The sequence below is a fragment of the Salvelinus namaycush genome, chromosome 29, assembly GCF_016432855.1.
Source record: "Salvelinus namaycush isolate Seneca chromosome 29, SaNama_1.0, whole genome shotgun sequence".
NCBI lineage: Eukaryota > Metazoa > Chordata > Actinopteri > Salmoniformes > Salmonidae > Salvelinus > Salvelinus namaycush.
The window spans coordinates 7479734-7500103 of record NC_052335.1 but is presented as its reverse complement, the minus strand read 5'-3'; the positions used below and the strand labels follow the sequence as shown (position 1 = coordinate 7500103).

The 20370-nt window shown below is 42.7% G+C and overlaps 2 protein-coding genes across 2 annotated transcripts; one reads left to right on the top strand and one right to left on the bottom strand.

Annotated features, from left to right (window-relative positions):
• Positions 1-4657: 4657 nt before the first annotated feature.
• Positions 4658-6396, top strand: LOC120023894 (left-right determination factor 2-like). The gene is made up of 4 exons (XM_038967995.1): positions 4658-4925; positions 5157-5400; positions 5523-5762; positions 5893-6396. Exons 1-4 carry the CDS (start codon positions 4658-4660, stop codon positions 6215-6217), a joined length of 1077 nt encoding a protein of 358 aa, XP_038823923.1. The 3' UTR covers positions 6218-6396.
• Positions 6397-9673: 3277 nt separating this feature from the next.
• LOC120023909 (heterogeneous nuclear ribonucleoprotein U-like) lies at positions 9674-19689 on the bottom strand. The gene is made up of 14 exons (XM_038968009.1): positions 19038-19689; positions 17981-18095; positions 16098-16177; positions 15651-15790; positions 15296-15395; positions 14932-15044; positions 14306-14569; positions 13947-14066; positions 13576-13704; positions 13134-13302; positions 12357-12671; positions 11762-12066; positions 11356-11532; positions 9674-10314 (listed from the first exon to the last, which is right to left on the bottom strand). The coding sequence occupies exons 1-14, from the start codon at positions 19522-19524 to the stop codon at positions 10264-10266; spliced, it is 2565 nt and encodes an 854-aa protein (XP_038823937.1). The 5' UTR covers positions 19525-19689; the 3' UTR covers positions 9674-10263.
• Positions 19690-20370: the final 681 nt, after the last annotated feature.

The window sequence follows — 20370 nt, the reverse complement described above, 5'->3', positions numbered from 1 at the left end:
GATTCGAACTGTAGTCTGGTGATGGCAGTAGTGAAAATTATAGAAACTCACTTAAATAGTTAAGCCTTGTATTCAGGCTTACCGGTGACGAACAGAAGTTGGTCTAGCTTGTCTCACCTTGTAGCAAAATGAAAAAAAACTTTGAAGTTTTGATCCAAGCAAGTTACTAGCGAGCTAAAATAGATCTATCATGATCCACCTCTCACAAAGGTATCGATAGAGTATCTCGGAGTTGTGCGAGACATGTACATTTTCCTCATTTTATTTAGTTAGCTAATCTATTCCCCCAAGACACATAAAGAATTCACAATTACCAGACCCTGCCCTGGCCGGCAGATTTTGACGTATTGTTAGCCTAATGAAAGCCGCTGGTATTATTTCCTTTCGTATTTTTCTGGTCTTCTGGCAAAAATCCAAGCAATGAAAATATTACCCGTGACAATGCAGTTATAGCAATCCCCTGAGTTATTATCTGTGGTTATCAATTCTGCAGCGACAAAAATGCATCAACATTAGATCTGCAATGCTACAAAGCCCCAATGCCCCTCCTCTGTTGAGTCTGAGAATGGAAGGGCGAAAGGCTTAGCTAGCTAGTTTTTTATTTTAATTCCAAATCTTCTAAAATCATCTGCCTGGCCCTCTTCACAGTTTAAAACGATGGTTCGAGTATATGTCCATTGCTGTATCCGTCGAAAATGCGGTTTCTCGGACGGGTTGAACGCGTTCCTGTCAAGAAAAAAAAAAGCGATATTCTTGCTTATACCAATCCAGGACACTGCCTTCCTCCCTGGTCGCTTGCCGTCTCCAGCTACTGCTTGCTGCTGCAGGCAAAATCCCAGCTCATCATGGCGACCGTCACAGCATCTGCTGTGCTGTGGCTGTGGGGCGCAAGGGTATACTGCAAGGATAGTCAATAATATTGTGAATGGAAACTGTGGCCGTCGGTGTGGAATGGAATGACACATTTACGGTAAGAACGAAAACCTGGCCCATTAATGGCCTAAACATATATATGTTTTTATGCACATTATTTTGAGCAAGCAACTAACACTAAATCATTTTTGGATAGGCTACACCCAAAGTAGCTCACCTGGCTAGATTTTTTCTTTAGTTATTAACAGGCAGGAAAATTAGAATAATTGAACCTCACCAGAAGTCAAATATGTTAACTATTGACTTCATTGATTGACAAAAATATTCATATTGTCTTTTAGCGAGCCTATCAATCAATGTTGGTATTCTTGCAGCTTATTGTGAGAAATAAAAGTACTGCTAACATAATGGTGTTGAACTATCAACATGATATATCAACATGAAAGGCATTTACATTTCAAAGAGAATAGTTCAAACGTTATGGATTTCAAAGTTGAAAAGAGTTTTCAGAAACTATAACGTTTAATTTTTATCTTCCACCACCCCTTTGATTTAGCAGGTATAACATAATTGTGTTGTATTCTTTGCCATTAAAGAAGAAGTATCAGGGCCCAGGGGTTGAAATAATTAAGTTTAAAAAGATATTATTATTTCAACACATGCTAGCACTGGGTCAAGAAAGTGCCAAATTGGATCTGATGACCTACTTGGAACAATCGCGCCCTCTGGCGAATTTTTTGCACTCTAAAATTTTCTGGTTGCTACAGATAACGATTGGTAGATTTGTCAGTCATCCACAAGGTGATTAAAAAGTTACTTGAAATAAATAAATAAAAGTTTGTCAATTTCATATTAACAATGATAAACATGGAATCTCTGCCAAGTGAGCATCTACTTTATTCGGATGCAAAATATTGTAGCCTAGATTCCTCTTCAAGATTATGACAGTCTCCTATAGTCAATGAACAAATGGAAATAAATTACTAGGATGAAAACAGTTAATATCGTTTTGAAACGATATTAACTGTGATACAAATTAAATGAACACAATTATGCTCTAGCCGGGTCAATTAAATACCCTATACGACTGAACCGTAAGTGGATTGTTGTCTGGCCCTGCACATGTCTAGCGCTTTCAACTGGCTTGCCTCCCACTCTTGCCTTGTCCTCAGACTTGCTCAATGATTATTGGCCTACATTGCCCACTTGAATCCTGGGCAGTTAGTTACAAGTGGAGCAATTCAGGTGCAAAACTATAAATTTCTTCAAATATTTGAGATAAGGCAGGATACCATGATCAGGAAGTTAGTGACAACAATGTAATGTCATGTAAATAATTAGGGCTACAACTTCAATATTGACCTTTACACACAGCTTCCTTTTCTCATTTGAGATGCTCAAAATAATAGGCCTACTCTTCTGATGTTCTGCTGAAGTCAAGTCCATGCAAATGTGCAGTAGGCCTGTACTTTAGATTTGGGTAAATGTCATTTTAAGCCTCTTTCCCTATAATTATCATATTTCAAACCATAAAATTAGAAAATATGTTTGATTTAACGATCATGTGATAATGGGCATAGAGAGGGGGATTTTGACTGTGTTTACACAGGTAGCCTAATTCTGATCTTTTACCCAATTATTGGCAACTGATCTGATTGATCAAAATACTAATAATTGGCCTAAAGAGCACAGATAAATTAAACAGCTTTTCTAATGCAGATGTAAGATGTTAATTAACACTATTGTTATGGATTGTAAGAGCTGGCAGGCCTTTGATTGAGGATGATTTGCACGTTGGGAGAATCAGATGTATCTGTGCTTTGAACCAGGGACCTGTCTTGGCTTTGATTGGGAAGGGTGAAAGACTGCCAAATATCATACAAGAGGAATCTTAATTGACTAAATTATGGGTCGAAGTGGAAGGAAAGGTTTTGTGTGTTTTGTGATTTCAAGAGATCACTAAGATCCCTAGGCTATGTATAGGCTGACCCAATATAGCTGGTCTGAATTCACATGTCTACTGTGGTGTTTCTAATCATCAGACAATCTTATTGTATATTCCAACCTTACATTACAAGCTACTTGTTTGTGTGAAAAGATCATACATTCACTGATGTGGATATGATTGTAATCTACATTGTAAATCAGTACGACTGATTTCTTAAATTATCGTTTCATGTGTCTGTAGATTTAAGGATGTAGTGATTGATGTATGCAGACTTGGGTCAAATGTCAAATCCTTTGGTGCTTGGAGTTTGCACTTTTGGCAGTATTCCATGGGCAACGTAGTGGGTAAACTAAATCATGCCTAGTTTAATTGAAAGTATTTGACATGACCCAGGTCTGGATGTACCAATGTAGCAATAGATTTCAGGTATTTTAATTATTAAAATAGCCTAGAATATAGTAGCTGCAGAGCATAGAGTGTGGTTTTCAGATGTGGCTAGCAATGGTCCCCCTTGACAGTCATCTGTCATTTGTTCTTCCTGTGTCCTCCTTTAGTTTGTCTGACATCTCTAAGCAAATAAACCCCAATACACAAACACAGACAGGGCCCATTCTAGGGCCACCAACCCCTCTTCTAATGTTTGCGTGACAAAAAAGGCAAGGCAAATCCTGCTATGGAATCAGATAATCACCACCATGTGAAGAGCCTCCCAATCCACATCGACTCTTGGATTAACTGTCTGTTTGGCTAATAATTTTAATCTGTCGGAGGGGCAGAAGGGGTGATGGGTTTGGAATAAACATGTAATCCCGTTGCCCCCTCCTCCCCAGAGTCCCCACACCAGTGATGGGCCATAAATGGGACCCTTGATCAACTAAAATAGCTGCCAGACAGACAGAAATAAACACACTGACATACTGTTGCCAGACTGGGCTTGCTTTACATTGTCCAGTGGAATGCACACGTTAGGGTGTGTAGACAACAGTGATACTGAGAGGTTCACAGGGTCAGGGGCTGTCTGGGAACACATGTGCAGATGTAGACAACATGAAGAAGAGTCCATGGAAAGACATTTGTTTTCAAAAAAATAAGTATTATGCAATGGTAATATTTAGCCTCTTTAAAGAAATATACTTTAGTATTGATCCAAATATTACATCAATCAAAAAAGAGTCCATCCTTTGTGATGATTTTGAAATATAGGAGCAGGATGCAGACATTTACTCCAACCTATTTGTAATCCTCTCATCCTGCAAACTAACAATAATTAAAACTACCTCAAATAAAGTAGGCTAATACATGTATGCCTCTGGATCAATTCAATATTTCCAACCCACAACAATCCAATAACTATACTGTCTTTAGGAGTCTTCTTACCGCAAACATCTCTGCAAAGCTATGCTTTTGTGACAAGCATCCAAGACTTCCCATTGACATTGAGCAGACTGAATTTTACAAATGCTTTGTATGAAATTGTAGGTTATACATTGTAGAAATCCCTGTATGATTCCAGAGGAATGGTGTTCAAAGGACCCTATTACATGAAACGGATACAATACATCGTTTGGGAGATGGTTGCCTTTCAAGTATGGCACTTCTGATGTCTTGACCGGGACGTGGCTTCTAATGTCACACCTTTGTTGAGATAGCCTATCGGTCCCCCCCCCCCCCCCCCCCCCCCCCCTCCTCCTCCTCAATGTGCGAATGACTGACTGGGAGGGCCAGGGGCTTATAAGGGCCGGCCGATGTCAGAGTGCCACTGTCTCTCTCTGAGCTACTTTGCAGCTGTACTTCTCTTCTCTCTGCTGGACACGATACCCTCTTAGAAGATTTACGATGGATTTGCTCCGTGTTTGCGTTTTGTGCGCTGCTGCTTTCGTCACCGTCTCCAAGGCTTTTACGCACAACGACATGAAGGATGCCCTGCTTCAAAAACTTGGGCTGGATGATGTTCCGAAAATTCACAAAAGGGATTTGGAGAATCTTGTCATCCCGACGCACATTAAGAATAAATACCTGTCAATGCTGAAGCTGCACCACGACAGGCGGCGCAGGTCTCTGCCGAGTTTGGCGGGAATCCTGAGGGGAATTCGAGGAAATGCAGGTAAAATCATTTTACAGTACAGACATAAATAAAATGCTTCCTAAATCTGAATAATTTTTAATTGAATGTTGTCAGAATTATTTTTTTGGTATAGGAGCACACATTTACTTTTTTATTCATTTGTGCGCCCTCATGGTTCTGTATTTAGTGCAAGTGTGCATTCCAAACCATTCATATTTTTTTCGGATTTTATATTCCACACCTAAGCATTTCTATGTTCTGTTTTATTAGATATCTCTGGGGAGTTTGTGTACTCGGACACCACTCGGCAACGGATGGTCTTCGATATGGATACCCGCATCCCCCATAACAGCGAGGTGACCATGGCCGAACTGAAACTGTACAATAAAGCCCCTAACAAGCGCTCCATGCCCGAGAGGAGGAACCACCGGCCAGTCAACAACGCCAGAGTTTCCATCTACTGGGTAGATATGCTGGAAAACGGCTCTAACAGAACCTCTCTGGTGGACTCACGGTAAGATTTTACGCAAAGCCATGTCGTGTCCAGATCATTTCCGTTAGGCTATGTGTTGTCCTTTGTTCTTATCATTTAGACCCTATGTGCAAGGTTTTTAATCAACCATTTATTTCCTGTAGGTTGATCCCCATCCATGAGACCGGCTGGAAAAGCTTTGATGTCACGCAAGCTTTGCACTATTGGTCAAAGACGCAGCAAAAAACACCTATGCACCTGGAGGTGTGGATCGAGGGCGAGAGACCTGGCAGCTACGCAGCAGAAATAGCCAAGAGTGTCCACTTTACCACCCAGGACCAGGCGGACAACACCTTGGGAAAACCTGAGCTGGTCCTCTACACGCTCAACCTCGAAGAGTTTGGGTAAGACGCTCTTTGATATGCAGAATGTATAAACATTGTAACACCGATCCGGTGACAATTATCATACCTTTTAGGCTACACATCAATTAGTACAAGTTAACTAACGACTCCCTATTTGGTTTCCGCATAGGTCTCGAGGCGACTGTGAAAACAGCCCAGATAAGGACACGTGCTGCAGAGATAAATACTTCATCAATTTCCGCGCGCTCACGTGGACCCAGTACTGGATCATCGAGCCAGCGGGATACCAGGCCTACAGATGCGCCGGGGGATGCAAGCAGCCCAAGCGCAACTATGGCTACGGGGAGAGGAAGTGTAGCATCGCAGAGAGCGCTCCGCTGCCAATTATGTACCTGGTCAAGAAGGGCGACTACACCGAGATAGAAGTGGCCGAGTTCCCCAACATGATCGTGGAGTCATGTGCCTGCACTATGGACAACGTCTCCATAGTTTGAAGTTAAGTGTTTGGGACTGGGCAGGGCAGGACACCTCCAAATGGACTTACAGTACTTTTCTATTTAAAATAGGAATTCTCAGGGAGAGTTGCAGGCCATAATAAGAGGGAGCATGGCAGATCTCTTGAGATAAACTAACCAAGCACTTTATTATATTTTGTAAATAATTCATTCATAAGTTTGCCTTTGTATGAATGGTATACTGTACCACTCAGAAGAAAATGTCATATTTGGTCTCAGATGTTATATTTTTGAGCTGTAAATACTATGGATTTCATGATTAAATGTAACATATTTTCTTTAATTAAGAAGTCTTATTTTGTTATTTGTCATGAAGCACGATTGGGAAAATCACACTGACAGCCATTAAGGTATCCTCACACCCACCACAGATACACTTGACTTCATCTAAGCCTACATACACATTGTCATCCTTATTTAGCACTGTATTTAGTTGGTAATGATAAGTCAATAACCATTATTTATCTAATGACATAACTTGTTTCAGTGAAAGAGCATTAGGCGGGGACTGTCGTGGTTAAACAGAGTTGTTGAGCATCATTTACATCAGCTTCCTGGCTGAGTGTGCTGGTTGTTTGATTCCATTAGGATGCGCCGGGGGCCACATAGGGAGCAGACACTGTCACACAAACCCAGAGGCCATATTTACAATCTCCATGTTTACATCTGGCTTAGCAGATACATAGGACCCAGACATAGTCAAGGAGAGAGAACTCCATAGACAATCAAGGCTCAATTGCAGACTCTGGGGGTCTTGTCATTTTAATGGGGGTACTTAGGCTTTAGAGCTTAGGCTAGTCTGGGTACACATTGCAAAGGCAATGCCAAGAGCACCCTGTTGTGTGTTCTTGGTTTGGAAAAGTAGCTTCTGATATGTTATAGAAATAGGCAGCTAGGTTTCCTCCTATATCACATTCCTCCTATATCACATTTTCAGATATAAAGCCACAGACTTCTGATATGTTACAGAAATAGGCAGCTAGGTTTCCTCCTATATCACATTTTCAGATATAAAGCCACAGACTTCTGATATGTTACAGAAATAGGCAGCTAGGTTTCCTCCTATATCACATTTTCAGATATAAAGTGAATGTTTAGGGCCAGTTTCCCAGACACAGTTAAGCCTAGTCCTGGACTAAAAAGTACTTTTAATGGAGTTTCTACATTGATCAAGTCCAGGACTAGGCTTAACTGTGTCTGGGAAACTGGCCCTAAACGTTCACTTTATATCTGAACATGTGATATAGGAGGAAACCTAGCTGCCTATTTATATAACATATCAGAAGTCTGTGGCTGACACAAACTACTTTTCCAAACCAAGAACACACAACAGGGTGCTCTTGGCATTGCCTTTGCAATGTGTACCCAGACTAGCCTAAGCTCTAAAGCCTTAAGTACCCCCATTAAAATGACAAGACCCCCAGAGTCTGCAATTGAGCCTTGATTGTCTATGGAGTTCTCTCTTCTTGACTATGTCTGGGTCCTATTTATCAGCTAAGCCAGATGTAAACATGGAGATTGTAAATATGGCCTCCGGGTTTGTGTGACAGTGTCTGCTCCCTATGTGGCCCCCAGCTCATCCTAATGGAATCAAACAACCAGCACACTCAGCCAGGAAGCTGATGTAAATGATGCTCAACAAATCTGTTTAACCATGACAGTCCCCACCTGGAAACTTTTCCTTGGAGATTTGGAGGAAGAAGCACTTATTTTTATAATCATTCACTTTATTGATCATGTGACAAAAATACATAGAAAACATAACTGATGCATCAACACATATCAAAACATTGTCCAATAAAAAAAGAGATCTCAGCAGGAAGAGAAAAGCTGTAAGTTACTTACAACGTAATGAATTAGTATATCGAAAATATTTTGTAATATACACACTGCTGAAAGAAATTAGATATTTTTTTATCTGTTTGGTTGGGCTATTTTTAACTTGCATTATTATGCAGAATACTTTAAATCAGTTCATGGACATCCATTCAATTTGACATGAAAAAAAAAACTGGTCAATTATACAGCACACCTGGTCATACAATTTTAAATAAGCTAATGAAACAATTACAAAATGGACTAACAATTTTGTCTAATTGTTTTCAATGATCTAGCAACACAATGTTACAGTGGAACACACATCACTTTGACACTGCTGGTAGGCTCCTCAGCCTGAGCTATGTGAGTTTACACATGTAAGAGCTGACATTGTCGGGCTACTCCGTCACCAATTCATTTGAACAGAGTTCACACACCTCAACAGATGTGACTGACTTGGTTTGGACCTGGATCATGTGTGCCATAAGACTGTTAGCCTACTGAGCTTAAGCCCGGGCATTAGCATTGAGAGATAAGCGCATTGGGCCAGTAACCGAAAGGTCGCTGGTTCAAAACCCGTATCCGACTAGCTGAAAAATCTCCCAAAGTGCCATTGAGCAAGGCACATAAACCTAATTGCTCCTGTAAATCGAGCTGGATAAATTACACTAAAAGCAAGACTTCAGGTCTCTAACCTCCATTAGACATACAAAGCTCCATGTGTTTCAATGTCAGTCACTTCTAGTAGCAGTGAGGGTATGGGTGGGTATACACCGACATGTAGGCCTTTAATTGCTGGTGTAAATGCAAACCGCTGTAGTTTTTAAAATCATCCAACCACTTTCAATATAGCCTACAACTGAGTGTTGAACATATGTGCTAAACCAGCCACAGAATGTATACCCTTCCAATAAAGCATAGTAGTTCAAATTAACCTGGTCCCAGATTTGTTTGTGCTCTTGCAAACTCGTTTGTGGTCATCGACTCTGGGAGAATCTCAATTCCATATGGCTAGCGTCCTCTCGTGTTAAAACCCATTGGATGAGAAAGCCAGAGGTCCTGCCCCTCTGACATTCTCCTCCAATGGTTGAGGCGAGAACACAATTGAGATGCTCACACTATTCAAAGCTTAACCTAAAAATGCCACACCAATCAACCAAAGTTTGACAAATTAAAGGAACCGCTCTTCAATTTACACCTGAGAATCAAGCCTGGTCAGCACCATAATCAGTAATGTGTCCCATTTTATCAAGAAATATACAAATCACAAAATAAATGATAATATCAAAAGGCATAATGCAATATTTAAAATGGCTTCTAATACCCTACAGAAATGGATTTGCTGTAATATTTCTTCAAAGCACAATGGCATCCAGATGAACAGGTATCTCTTGCAAAATATCAACTCAATGAGATTAACCTGTATCATTAAAAGGTGAAAAGGAAAGAGTTGTGTTTTAACAATGGATGATTTACATCAGTAAGTAGCACATTGTGAGATGCTAACTGTGTAGATATGATAGGGCGGATGTCCTTGTTTGACGTAGCAAACCAGCCCATTGCCCATTCAGAAGGTACTTTAGGTAACCTTTGAACTCAAGTAAAAGTCATAAGCCATAGACTTCTGCAAAAAGCAAATAGGTTGTTTATTGTAAATCTACGGAATTTAGATTACATGCTTGATGTTTTAATTAAAAATAACAAATTACTGTTTGTTGCTTATGGACTACATATACAATCACTAACAATACTATAGCTACCATGCCTCTCATAAGATAATAACCGAAAGGAACTAAGTGTTCTCACTTCTTATACAAACAAATACAACTAAGCAAGACAATATTTACATTTTGTATAAAAAAAAAACATTACACAGAAAATGCACAACCCTGAAAAAGTCACTGAAGCGGAACATTTTTGCAGTTCGTGATGTGGTATGTTTCTCAAACATGGGATTTTTTAAAAGCATGTGATTTCTTTAAAATGTGGGGAAAATATCATAAAATGTACAAAATCAAATGAAAAACCCATAAAGCTTCAGAGAGACTCCTCTCCTCAGATGTGGAATGTTGCTCCATCGTCTTGTGTTTTTTTTGTTTTTAATTTAAAAAGTGGGTTCTAGAAAAAACAGGAGGGGTGGAACAGGGGGTCCGTGGCTAGTGGTTGGTTACCATTAATGGCCACCAGTCCTTTTGATCAGAAAGTCTTTAATAGTATCCTGGCTGATACTGCTGGCTCCATGGCTTCTGGTTCCAAAACTGGGGACACAGATCAAGGAAGTTAGATGCAGACAATAGAAGACACCTCTTAAAAAGTGACATTAGGCCTCACAATGCAAACTTTCCCAATTCGCATTCTCAGCCTCAAAGTATACTCCACCATCCAGAATGTAGACATAATACCCATAAAACCTAGCAGTCAAACAGAGAAATGGTTCCAATCCTTTTCCATTCATTTTTCCCATAGGGGATTTTAGAAACACTTAAAATAAGGGCTGTGTTTTGCATAGGCTTACCCTAGCGTGACGTTTTGATAACCTTGTAAATCTCTAGGACAAGGTGACTTAATACGTATTTACCAACAAAAATAAAATGCTAATTATCTGCTAATGTGGCTATCATAAAGAACTACAAATTCCATGGTCGACGTGACAACGGTAAGAATCTCTGGATTAACTATCTAATGTTAGCTAAATGTAGTAATGAATAAATTGGCAACATTTCTTAAATTGACAATTCTGTGAACTGTCTTGTGCAAGTTTTAAATTGACAATCCCTGTTAGCAAAGGTGTCTGCTCGACATGACGTGCAGGAGCCTGCAGGGATTTGTAGTTTTGCATGATGTCTACTTAGATGCTAATTAGCATTTTTGAAAATCAGAGTAAATAGAGCAGAAAATATTGTTAAGTAACCTTGGCCTAGCGAGATTTACATGGTTACCAAACCTTCACGCCAAGGTAAGCCTACACGAAACAGTCCTAACTTTAAGTGTTTCTAAAATCCTCTATGGGAAAAATAAATGGAAGAAAACGATTGGAACCATTTCCCTGTTTTATGGGTATTATGACACGTCCACAGTGGGGCTCTATAGACCCTGGCTGCATTTACACATGCAGTCCAATTTTGATCTTTTGCCCAATTATTAGCAAAAGACCAATTAGTTAATAAAGATCTGTATTGGTCTGCCTGTCTAAACACAGCCACAGTGCGATAAAAAAATAAAAAAATGGGAGAACATTCAATTGAATTACAAGGCTAACAAGCTAGGATTTTCCCTTTGAAGTCAAAACGGAGACTCACCCCTTGCTGCCAGCTCTGGTTGAAGGCCTGAGCCTTGTCCATGCCGAATCCTCCACCAGTCCTGTTGTCTCCAAATCCGCCGCCACGTCCTCCACCATTCCTGCCACCCCCAAACCCACCGCTGCCATTCTTGTTGCCAAAATTCCCACGGCTGTTGCCTGCTCTGGGCTGGAACCCCTGGGGAGAAAGACAAGAGACATCTCGCTAATAAATACACAATTGTAGCAATAACTTTTTGATAACACCTTATTTGGATAGTTCCCTAAACATGGTTTATAAAATGTAATGTATCAACTATATACCAACTCTAATCCTAGTCAATAGTTTGAGCATCTACACACCTTCTATAGAAGATTATCCAAATAAAGGCCAACTTGTAATTCTCCATTGCTGTGACCAAACCCACCTGGTTGAAGTTGCCCCTGTGACCGCCGCCTCCTCGGCTCATGTGACCGCCGCCTCCTCGGCTCATGTGACCGCCGCCTCCTCGGCTCATGTGACCGCCGCCTCCTCGGCTCATTGGAGGACCACCTCTGTTCATGGCTCCACCCCTGTGGCCCCTCATCGGTCCTCCTCTTGGGGCCCCTCCCTGGGGGGCCATGAGGGCACCGCCCCTGTTGAAGTTGCCCCGGTTGGCGAATCCACCTCTGAAGGCTGGAGGGGGCATGAACCCTCTAGGGGGGCGAGTGAACCCACCACGTGGGCCTGGAGCTGGGTGGAGGCAGACATGGACACATCAGTTAGACTGGGGTTGAATCTTAATGATCTAAAACCCTCTGCTCATCTCCACTATTCAATAACTACAGGATAAATGCAAGTGGAAAAGGGCAGAGGCCCATCAAGAGGTTTGATTTGCCTTCACCTGTCCAGTCCTATCAGATCATTGCAGACAAAACAAGGAATGTTTTAGCAATTTAGCGAGAGCTAAAAACAGGGTTAAAACCTGTCATGCCAAAACCCTAATCATCTGACCAATATTGCTGATAATTGTGATCTCCCACCTCCTCGGAAGTTGCCTCTCTGCTGGAAGCCACCTCGTCCACCTCCTCTCTGGCCGGCTCCACCTCCTCTCTGGCCGGGTCCACCTCCACGGTTGAACTGGTTCTTGCCTCTGCCTCCCCCCCGGACACCTCCACCTCCTCCTCCTCCTCCTCTCTTGGGGGTCAAAGACCCCTGGTTGGGCTTCTTCTCAGCCGGCAGGGCCGCCTTGCTCTCCTCCTTGTACTGCTCCACCAGCTTGGCGGCATCCTCCTTCTGCAGCTCAGCGTAGCTCACCTCAGCGAAGCTCTCGCCTTCCTCTGGCATGGTGAAGAATCCTGCACCGGGGAAAGAGTCAAGGAGCTGGTGTGGTTACGAAGACAGCTTATGAACACCATCTTATGATGTCCTTCATAGCAAAAACTAGATTTGTAGTGACGGTAAGCGCTGCTGTGAAAGCTGCGGTGTTCCTCCCACCTGGTCCAGAGGCAGGGGTACAGCCCCTGACCCAGGGTTTAGGAGAGAGGGTCACTCTGCCCCCCTGATATGGCCACTTGTGACACAGACAGCCACGAGTGGGCAAAGCTTAGAGGGGGTTAGCCATGCTAACATGAAAACCAAAATTGTTTTGGGGAGAATATATCAGTGTATGTGTGCGGGTACCCTTACTCTATTACTACAAACTTTCTGAAGGCTTTTGGATTAGTGCTAAAGCCGTGAAGTTGCTTGCTTTTTAGCACGGTAGGAGAGACGACTTTTAAGGGTTTTTATTAGTGAAGTAGCTCATCTCACGTCGTTACCTTTCATTTTGAGGAGAGCGTGCTCGGGCACGTCTTTCCCGTCGCTCTCGGCCTTCTTCTGGGCCCTCTCCTTGTAGTCGTCGTCTGAGGGACAGACCACCACAGCCTTCCGCTGGTACCCAGCAAATAGACACATCTTCCTCTTTTGGCCCGGGGCAGACAGGTTGGTCTGGGCAGAGGAAGGAGGGGTAATTACTTATAATGCTGATCCGTGTGATTATAAATAATGATGATTTGGACTGCTTTGTTGGCACCGAAGACCTGCCTACACTATATAATGATGTACTCATGTGTATGAGACTATTCTACCTGTATGCATGTAGTGTGTGTTCCATGTGTATTCAAATATCTACTTTCCTATTCACAATAAGTACTAAAGGTCAGTGTTCGCGACTTGTAAGAAATCGGCTGTGATGGAATGCGATTGAATATCAAGCCTTACGTGGTCCAGGATATAGTTCCTCTTCTTGCGAGCAGCGATCTCAATGAACTTGCCCAGGAAGAGAGGTGCACGCTGGGAAATGGCCGTGAGCTTTGTTGTGTCCTTCGCCTGACGCTTCAAGCTGCCAATCTACATATGAAAATGAATGGCAAAAAGAGACTAATAACATTCAACAGATGCAGGACAGGATATATGCCTACAGTGCCAAAGAATGACCAGGGACTGCATATACAACAATTAGGATAGGACTGAAAGTATATTTCACAAACTAAATTGACAGACAACTAGGACCTCATTCTAAGATGGGTGCAGAGAGAATTTATTCTAAAATACTGAGGGTCACAAACACCATGACTAAGTACAACACTGACCATCATCTTCTCCACAATGGTGTCGCTGCCCAGGATGTAATATTTCCCAGGGTTCTCCTGGATGTGCTTGTTGACCCAGGTGCTCTTTCCTGAGCCAGGCAGGCCCACCATGGCAATTACCTACAACGACACACATACGCAACAGAGCAGTAAGTGGCGGAAGAAGTTATGCACATAAAATAATCAACATTAGTTTGAGGGAAAAGGCCCTAGAAATATGCGAATCATTATCTGATACACATTTTACTAGCCGTTTATTCTGAAATATACAGGTTGAGCTTATGGATAGACCCCAATGCTAGGGAGGCCCTTGTGTCAAACAAAACACTGCCAGTGATTTTTGGGGTTGCCATAGTTACCTCGCAGTCCTTCTTGGTGTCAGGTGCCTTGGGTCCGCGGACACGGTCGTCCATGGCGACCTGCTGCAGGAAGGTGTAGCCCTCTGGCTGGGGGAAGTAGGGCGTGTCCATCTGGCCAAAGTTGAACTCCACTGCACAATTGTGGCAGATGACGTGGGGGAAGAGCGCTTTCCCTGCTAGGGACTCCTTACTGGCCTGGAAGGCCACCACTGGCTCATTACCATTCTTAGAAAAGGACATCTCCACCTCCTCACCTTCAAAGTTCTGCAATAGAACATTTTACAGCTTGTAGTTTCAATGTACAAAATATAACATTGACCGTTGAAAATGTGAGGTGCTAATGGGGAAGTTATCACCCCACACTTAGAATCCCCAAATACAAATACTGGTTGATTGGTTTTTGTGGACATAGATTACCTTCTGAACAGAAGACTTTGAAGACAGCTTACATCATTGACTATGTTTTCAAATAAATGTCATCTAAATGCTTTGTTTTTTTGGGACGGGCCTCAGTGACGAGGAACCCGACACCACCTGAAAGTCTGAATATTCATTTAAAAATCGGCCTGTGCGTTGAGAATATTACGTTATTGCAACTAGTAGGGCTAAATTAAGAAAGATCTTACAATGAGGCAGCAGATGACGTCATTCTCATCATAAGTCTCCCCGAAATCTTCAGTCACGCAATTGGTGGTTTTCTTGCCTTTGCCAGAGTAGGCATAGGAATGCTCCTCCTCACCTGCAATGACATAACTCACATCAGACACGATACACAGCTGACTAGGTGATGTAACTAAAACTAGAATTTTGCCATATACATTTTGGGATTTTAGTATTTCTGCACTCATCCCACTCATTGTTGCCTTGCAAAATACAACACACAGGCTTTGTTCCAGTTCCATGTCATGCTCCCTAACAACCTCTAGAGGGTGCCAACATCCCATAACAACCATTATCTTTTTGAAAAACAACAATGCATTGGAGACTGACCAAGGAGCAGACTGCCAGTAGCTAGGGACCATCCAACCTGGACCTCATGGATGTCCATGTTCTTACTGGATATGTGTTTCACTGGGATCTTCTCAGTTATCTGTAGGCACAATATTACATTGGTGATGTTCGCAGCAAATGGACTACATCAGGCATTTGATTGCACAACCAGGCGGTGAAAAAGCTATCAAAAAAAATATGACCCTTTATTTAACTGTGTAGTGGTGCATTTAAATGATAAAAATGGAGATAAACCCATTATCGTTTGTTATCTGAGGTCAGAATGTTATGAATTCCCAACTACAAATTAAACAAAAACTGGGCTAGACAAAAGAAGCCCAGCGTTTCTCCATACCTTCATCTCGTAGCAGGCCTTGCCCTGGGACAGCCCGTATGAGGCTCTGCCCCCGGACCACAGGTAGGCAAAGCTCTCCATGGTGAGAGAGGAGGCGCTGTAGCGGTCCCGGGACACCTTGAAGTGCAGGTCGCAGTTATCTGGGACACAAACAAACAAAACACATTAAGTTCCCTCTTCTCGGTCCCCTGACACATCTAGATTCTAGTGTCATATCCCAAAATCTTCCCCTAGGCCCTTTCCGCAAAGCACTAGCGGAGATTAGAGAATATTGGATCGGGTGTAGGCAATGTGGCAAGCTAATCTTTACATTTACATAGGGGCAGTAGTAGGGGCTATGATTTGATTTGGGATTGGGTGTAGGCATATTACTTCTGCACAAGTGTTTGTAGATGGATTCATTAAACCCAGCAGAGGCTGTCCATCTACACACCAAACATGACTCACAGTTGTCCAAGCAGACTGTTGTATCATCAAACTCCTCATCTTCCTCCTCCAGGGGTGGCAGTGGAGACTTGAGACTAGGCCTGAAAGAGAACACAGCCAGTCAGTCACAACGTCAGAGAATTAGAACGGAACCTGAATGCAATCGCAGGGACGGCCACCCGGTTGTGACCTCCTCCCGGAAGAGAAGGAGAGATCTAGAAGTGGAAAGAGTCCAGACTATGGGCGGAAATGGAACTCCAACATTTAAGCTATTGGAGTCTTTAGGTTTTGACAATCATGATGAAACAGCATCACTTACCTGCAGTGGTCCACTGGTGCCTTGGATAAAAAATACAAAATATAACTAGTCCCAGGGATTATATTTCTTATTATAAAAAGCATCAACAGCCAACAGGCCACCTGTGGGCAGAAACTGTGTTTATGGTTTGGAGAATGCTGAAAGGTCATGCCGTATAAAGGGCTGCTGGATATATTTAACTCTGTGTGGAGCTGCTCTCACTAAAGGTCAAATCTCATGTTCACGGAACAGAGGCTCGCAAGCTAGCTCCACATGGCCTAGAGGAGCTTCAACTGTGTGGCAGAGGTTCTAATACCCCAGCGACTGTAGTGATAAAAAGCTGAACTTGTTTGGAAATGTTGTGCCACACCGACTTACCAACAAAGGCCGTCAGAACCAGAATCAAGCTGTTGCCAAGTTGTGTTTATGAAACTAGCTTTGAAATAATGAATAGGAGTATCACAACATGAGGATAAGTGTTTCCAAAGCATGTAGACTGAAGCATTTGCAGAACTAAACCCTGCCTCCGGCACAGGAAGAACGCCATAATGCAGCGCTGCTCTTCAATCTTTGCAACAAAACATGTTAAAACCTGTTCTTGGTCATATTTCAGTCCTCACAATGGCCACTAGTGCTGTAGTGTCAGACGCAATGGCCTCTCTCAACATTGGTCAGACCACACTCAGACCAAGGAGCATAAGCCAGGGGTCATCCAGTATAGTGTGTGGTTTAGCTAACAGCTTCTAGGTGCTCTGCTCCAGTCAAAGGATCAGCCACCAGGTGATTTATTTGTTTACACAGGCTAGTGACATTCTGAGATGACAAGATAACCGCTCACTAGGTCAATGAAAACAAAATAGGGTTCCAGATACACACACGGGGGGGGGGGGGGGTCGTTTCCCCAGACACAGATCAGCCTAGTCCTGGACTAAAAAGTATGTTTAATTGGGAATCTCCATTTGAATTTATTTTAAGTCCTGGACTAGGTTTAAGTGACCTGTATGGTGAGAAAGCATTCCTGTAAAAAAACAAAACATCAATCACACGGAATATAATGATGACATGGTGGAGAGAGACGTACTTTGACATAAAAGCAAACATTCAAAAAAGACAACAGTGCGAGCAGGAACAATGAGTGGTCAGTGGAGAGTACCAATCTCCAATTTGCGCGTCCGGAAAAAAGTGATACACCCTTGTGCCCTTACGCGACCCCACTCCCACCTGTCCCAACCCATCATCTGCTACTCTTCCGGGAGTTTCTTTTTTGAGCAGCTTTGCGTCACCCTGTCAGTGTACACAATAAGCCTTTCTGCACAAAGAGAGTGAATGTTGAACAATCAAATTCATGTGTTCATTTCTCTTACTACATTATGCAGTCCATAAGGGGTGTATGTGGGCACTGCATGTGTAATAATGGTAAGGTTAATTTAAAAGCCAGGGATGACCCTCAATTCAAACATGTATGAAACTTACATAATGTTGACAGAAGTTAGTTAAGTGAGGGTTTTGGCGCTAATTAATGCATTGGCGCTTAAAGCCAATACAGTTCACATAGCTGTGATGGCTCTTCAGATATACCGAAGGCCATTTTGTCTCCCATCCTTACCAGCTGTATTTGTTCTCTTCAATAAATTCAAAGTAGCCCCTTCCATGTTCCTCCCGGCGTCTCTTAACACCCTTCTTATTCTTCTGATCAGCATTCGTGTCTTTGTCCGCATCCCCTTAGGAAATAAAAGAAGAATATAATGAGGTGCTCCTTTATTGAAAGGATAGGTCGCACTGTGACTGTGGTGGGGCTGGCCCACAGACGACTAACTTGTTGCCCATTACATTAGGACCCCATTGCCTGTCTGAAGTTAAAGACAGTAGAAGTCTACGGCTGTTTTGACCAGAGAGTAGGGTTGATTACAATGTAGCTGGTCAACAATACATATCAAATGTAAAGAGATGTAAACAATAACGACAAAATAGTAAAATAGGCACAATAACCCAGCTACGGTTAGAGTTATTAAAATGGATCGGGAAATAGACCATTGTCAATCAGTCCCTGATGTTGGGGTAAATAATTTACTGAGGCAAGTCAGTGAAGAAAGACTAAACTTAACTGCAGGCTATCCTCCATTGACCCCCTTCCTGCACAATGCCATTCGCGGCTAGTTTACGAGTTAGCTTGACAGCTAGCTAGCTAATCCTTGTTCATTCAGTTACTGTTTACACAATGTTTGCTTTTAGCTAGCTACATTTCTACTATGAACAGTTTATTGGAACCCGTTTGTAGACGCATTTAGAATACTATTGAGTTGTAGTTAGAACCACGAGCCTACCAAAACCAGCACCTGTCGAATCTTGTCCACTGTCTGCTAGCGTCGCAAGTTAGCTATCCTAGTTAGCAAGCATTCTTTTGTGTAGTTGCTAGCTATGCTATCTAGCTAGGCTAACCAACCATACAGCAAAAAAAGTACGTATAGGGTGAGGTATCTTCGTGTAGTAGGACCAAGTTAAACAATATTTACCAAATTGTCTAGCTACACTAACCTTAACTAGCTAACAAATATACATCGAAACCAATTTCGCGAACGCACCCGACATATTATAGGCTAACGACGTTAGCAAAAACATGTGACACCCAGCCCAATCATTTTCGAATGGAACCAGCGACTCACCCTCTGCTGGATGGTCTCCAGGCTCACCATCCTCTGCGTCCAATGTAATTTTCTCCATGTCGTCCACACCTTCCTTCAGCATTGGATCCATTTCTTCCTCTTCTACCTCACCCATTTCGTCGTCCTCCTGGGCCGCGTTCTCTTCCTCCTCGCATTGGTCCACGACAGCGGCGTCTCCCTCTCCGTTTCCATTCTCTTCCTCCTCGTTGGCATCCATGCTTTCAACGACGGGGCCCTCGTCTTCTTCATCTTCCCCCATGTCCTCTTGGTCATCAGCAGCGGCGGCGGTGTCGTCGTCTCCCACGGGAAAGCCTCCCACCGCGGCCTCCAGCCCAAGGGGAGAATCTCCAGCCAGGGCCTCTTCGTCAAGCGCGGCCTGCAACCGGTCCATCAACTCGGCCTTCAACCCCTTGTCCGACAGCTGACGCTTTTTCAGCTCGTCCTTCAACTCGTTTACTTTCAGTTTTTTTACGTTAATTGAACTCATTTTGATATAAATATAAAACACTAAACTGAAACACGCTGTTAAAATAAAGTAAAATTACAACAAAGACGGGAAATTCTGTAAAGGACGCTATGCAAGTTCACGTATTTTTAACTGCGCCAAATGGCAGTAGCGTTAATAGTCCTTTTCACTGGCAGAAGGGGTTGTGGGCGCCAAAGCGAGCAAACCCCTCCCGTATTCTTGCTCTTCTTCGATGATATAATGGCGGTCTGCAAACCAACATTATAGGTGCATACCGCCACCTACTGTGTTGGAATGTGTGGTCAATCACGGTTTACAACATGTCTAAATCCTCATGTCTAACGCAGTACTTCTGAGAAAATAAAAAAGAGCCCTACTAACTTCTAACAGAACCTCCCCATCCCCCAAATCCCTTCCATCCCCCCAACCCCATCCAACGGTCAATGACCCTACACTTCAATCTTTCCCTTTCTTCAACATACTTAAAACAATATAACAACACATGCTTCACAGTTTAATCGACTGTACACTCCAGACACAAACCATTCACATGCTTGCCAACCAGATGTAATGACAAGTTCAATGTACAATGTCCTAAGCACAATTGAGCAAACACCACCTCTTCCTTCCTAATCTGACCTTTGAATCTTGGTCCACCGACCTTTTATTGGAGGGCATATAAATGCCGGCCTTAGAGTCCCATCTCTTCTACCACGCATGGCTCTGATCTTACATTTGCCCTCACCTCTACCCAGTGGAACATTAATATAAGTTATATCTCATTTAATAACCTGCCCAGGGACTGCGGTTGAAAATTAGCCGGCTGGCTAAAACCGGCACTTTTACTGAAACGTTGATTAATGTGCA

Coding starts and splice junctions, on each gene's coding strand:
- LOC120023894 (XM_038967995.1), top strand. CDS start 4,658: ATGGATTTGCTCCGTGTTTGCGTTTTGTGCGCTGCTGCTTTCGTCACC. Junction 4,926..5,156: donor GGGAATTCGAGGAAATGCAG/GTAAAATCATTT, acceptor CTGTTTTATTAG/ATATCTCTGGGGAGTTTGTG. Junction 5,763..5,892: donor CTCAACCTCGAAGAGTTTGG/GTAAGACGCTCT, acceptor GTTTCCGCATAG/GTCTCGAGGCGACTGTGAAA.
- LOC120023909 (XM_038968009.1), bottom strand. CDS start 19,524: ATGAGTTCAATTAACGTAAAAAAACTGAAAGTAAACGAGTTGAAGGAC. Junction 15,791..16,097: donor AACAGTCTGCTTGGACAACT/GTGAGTCATGTT, acceptor TTTGTGTCCCAG/ATAACTGCGACCTGCACTTC. Junction 10,315..11,355: donor ACCAGAGCTGGCAGCAAGGG/GTGAGTCTCCGT, acceptor CTGTGTCCCCAG/TTTTGGAACCAGAAGCCATG.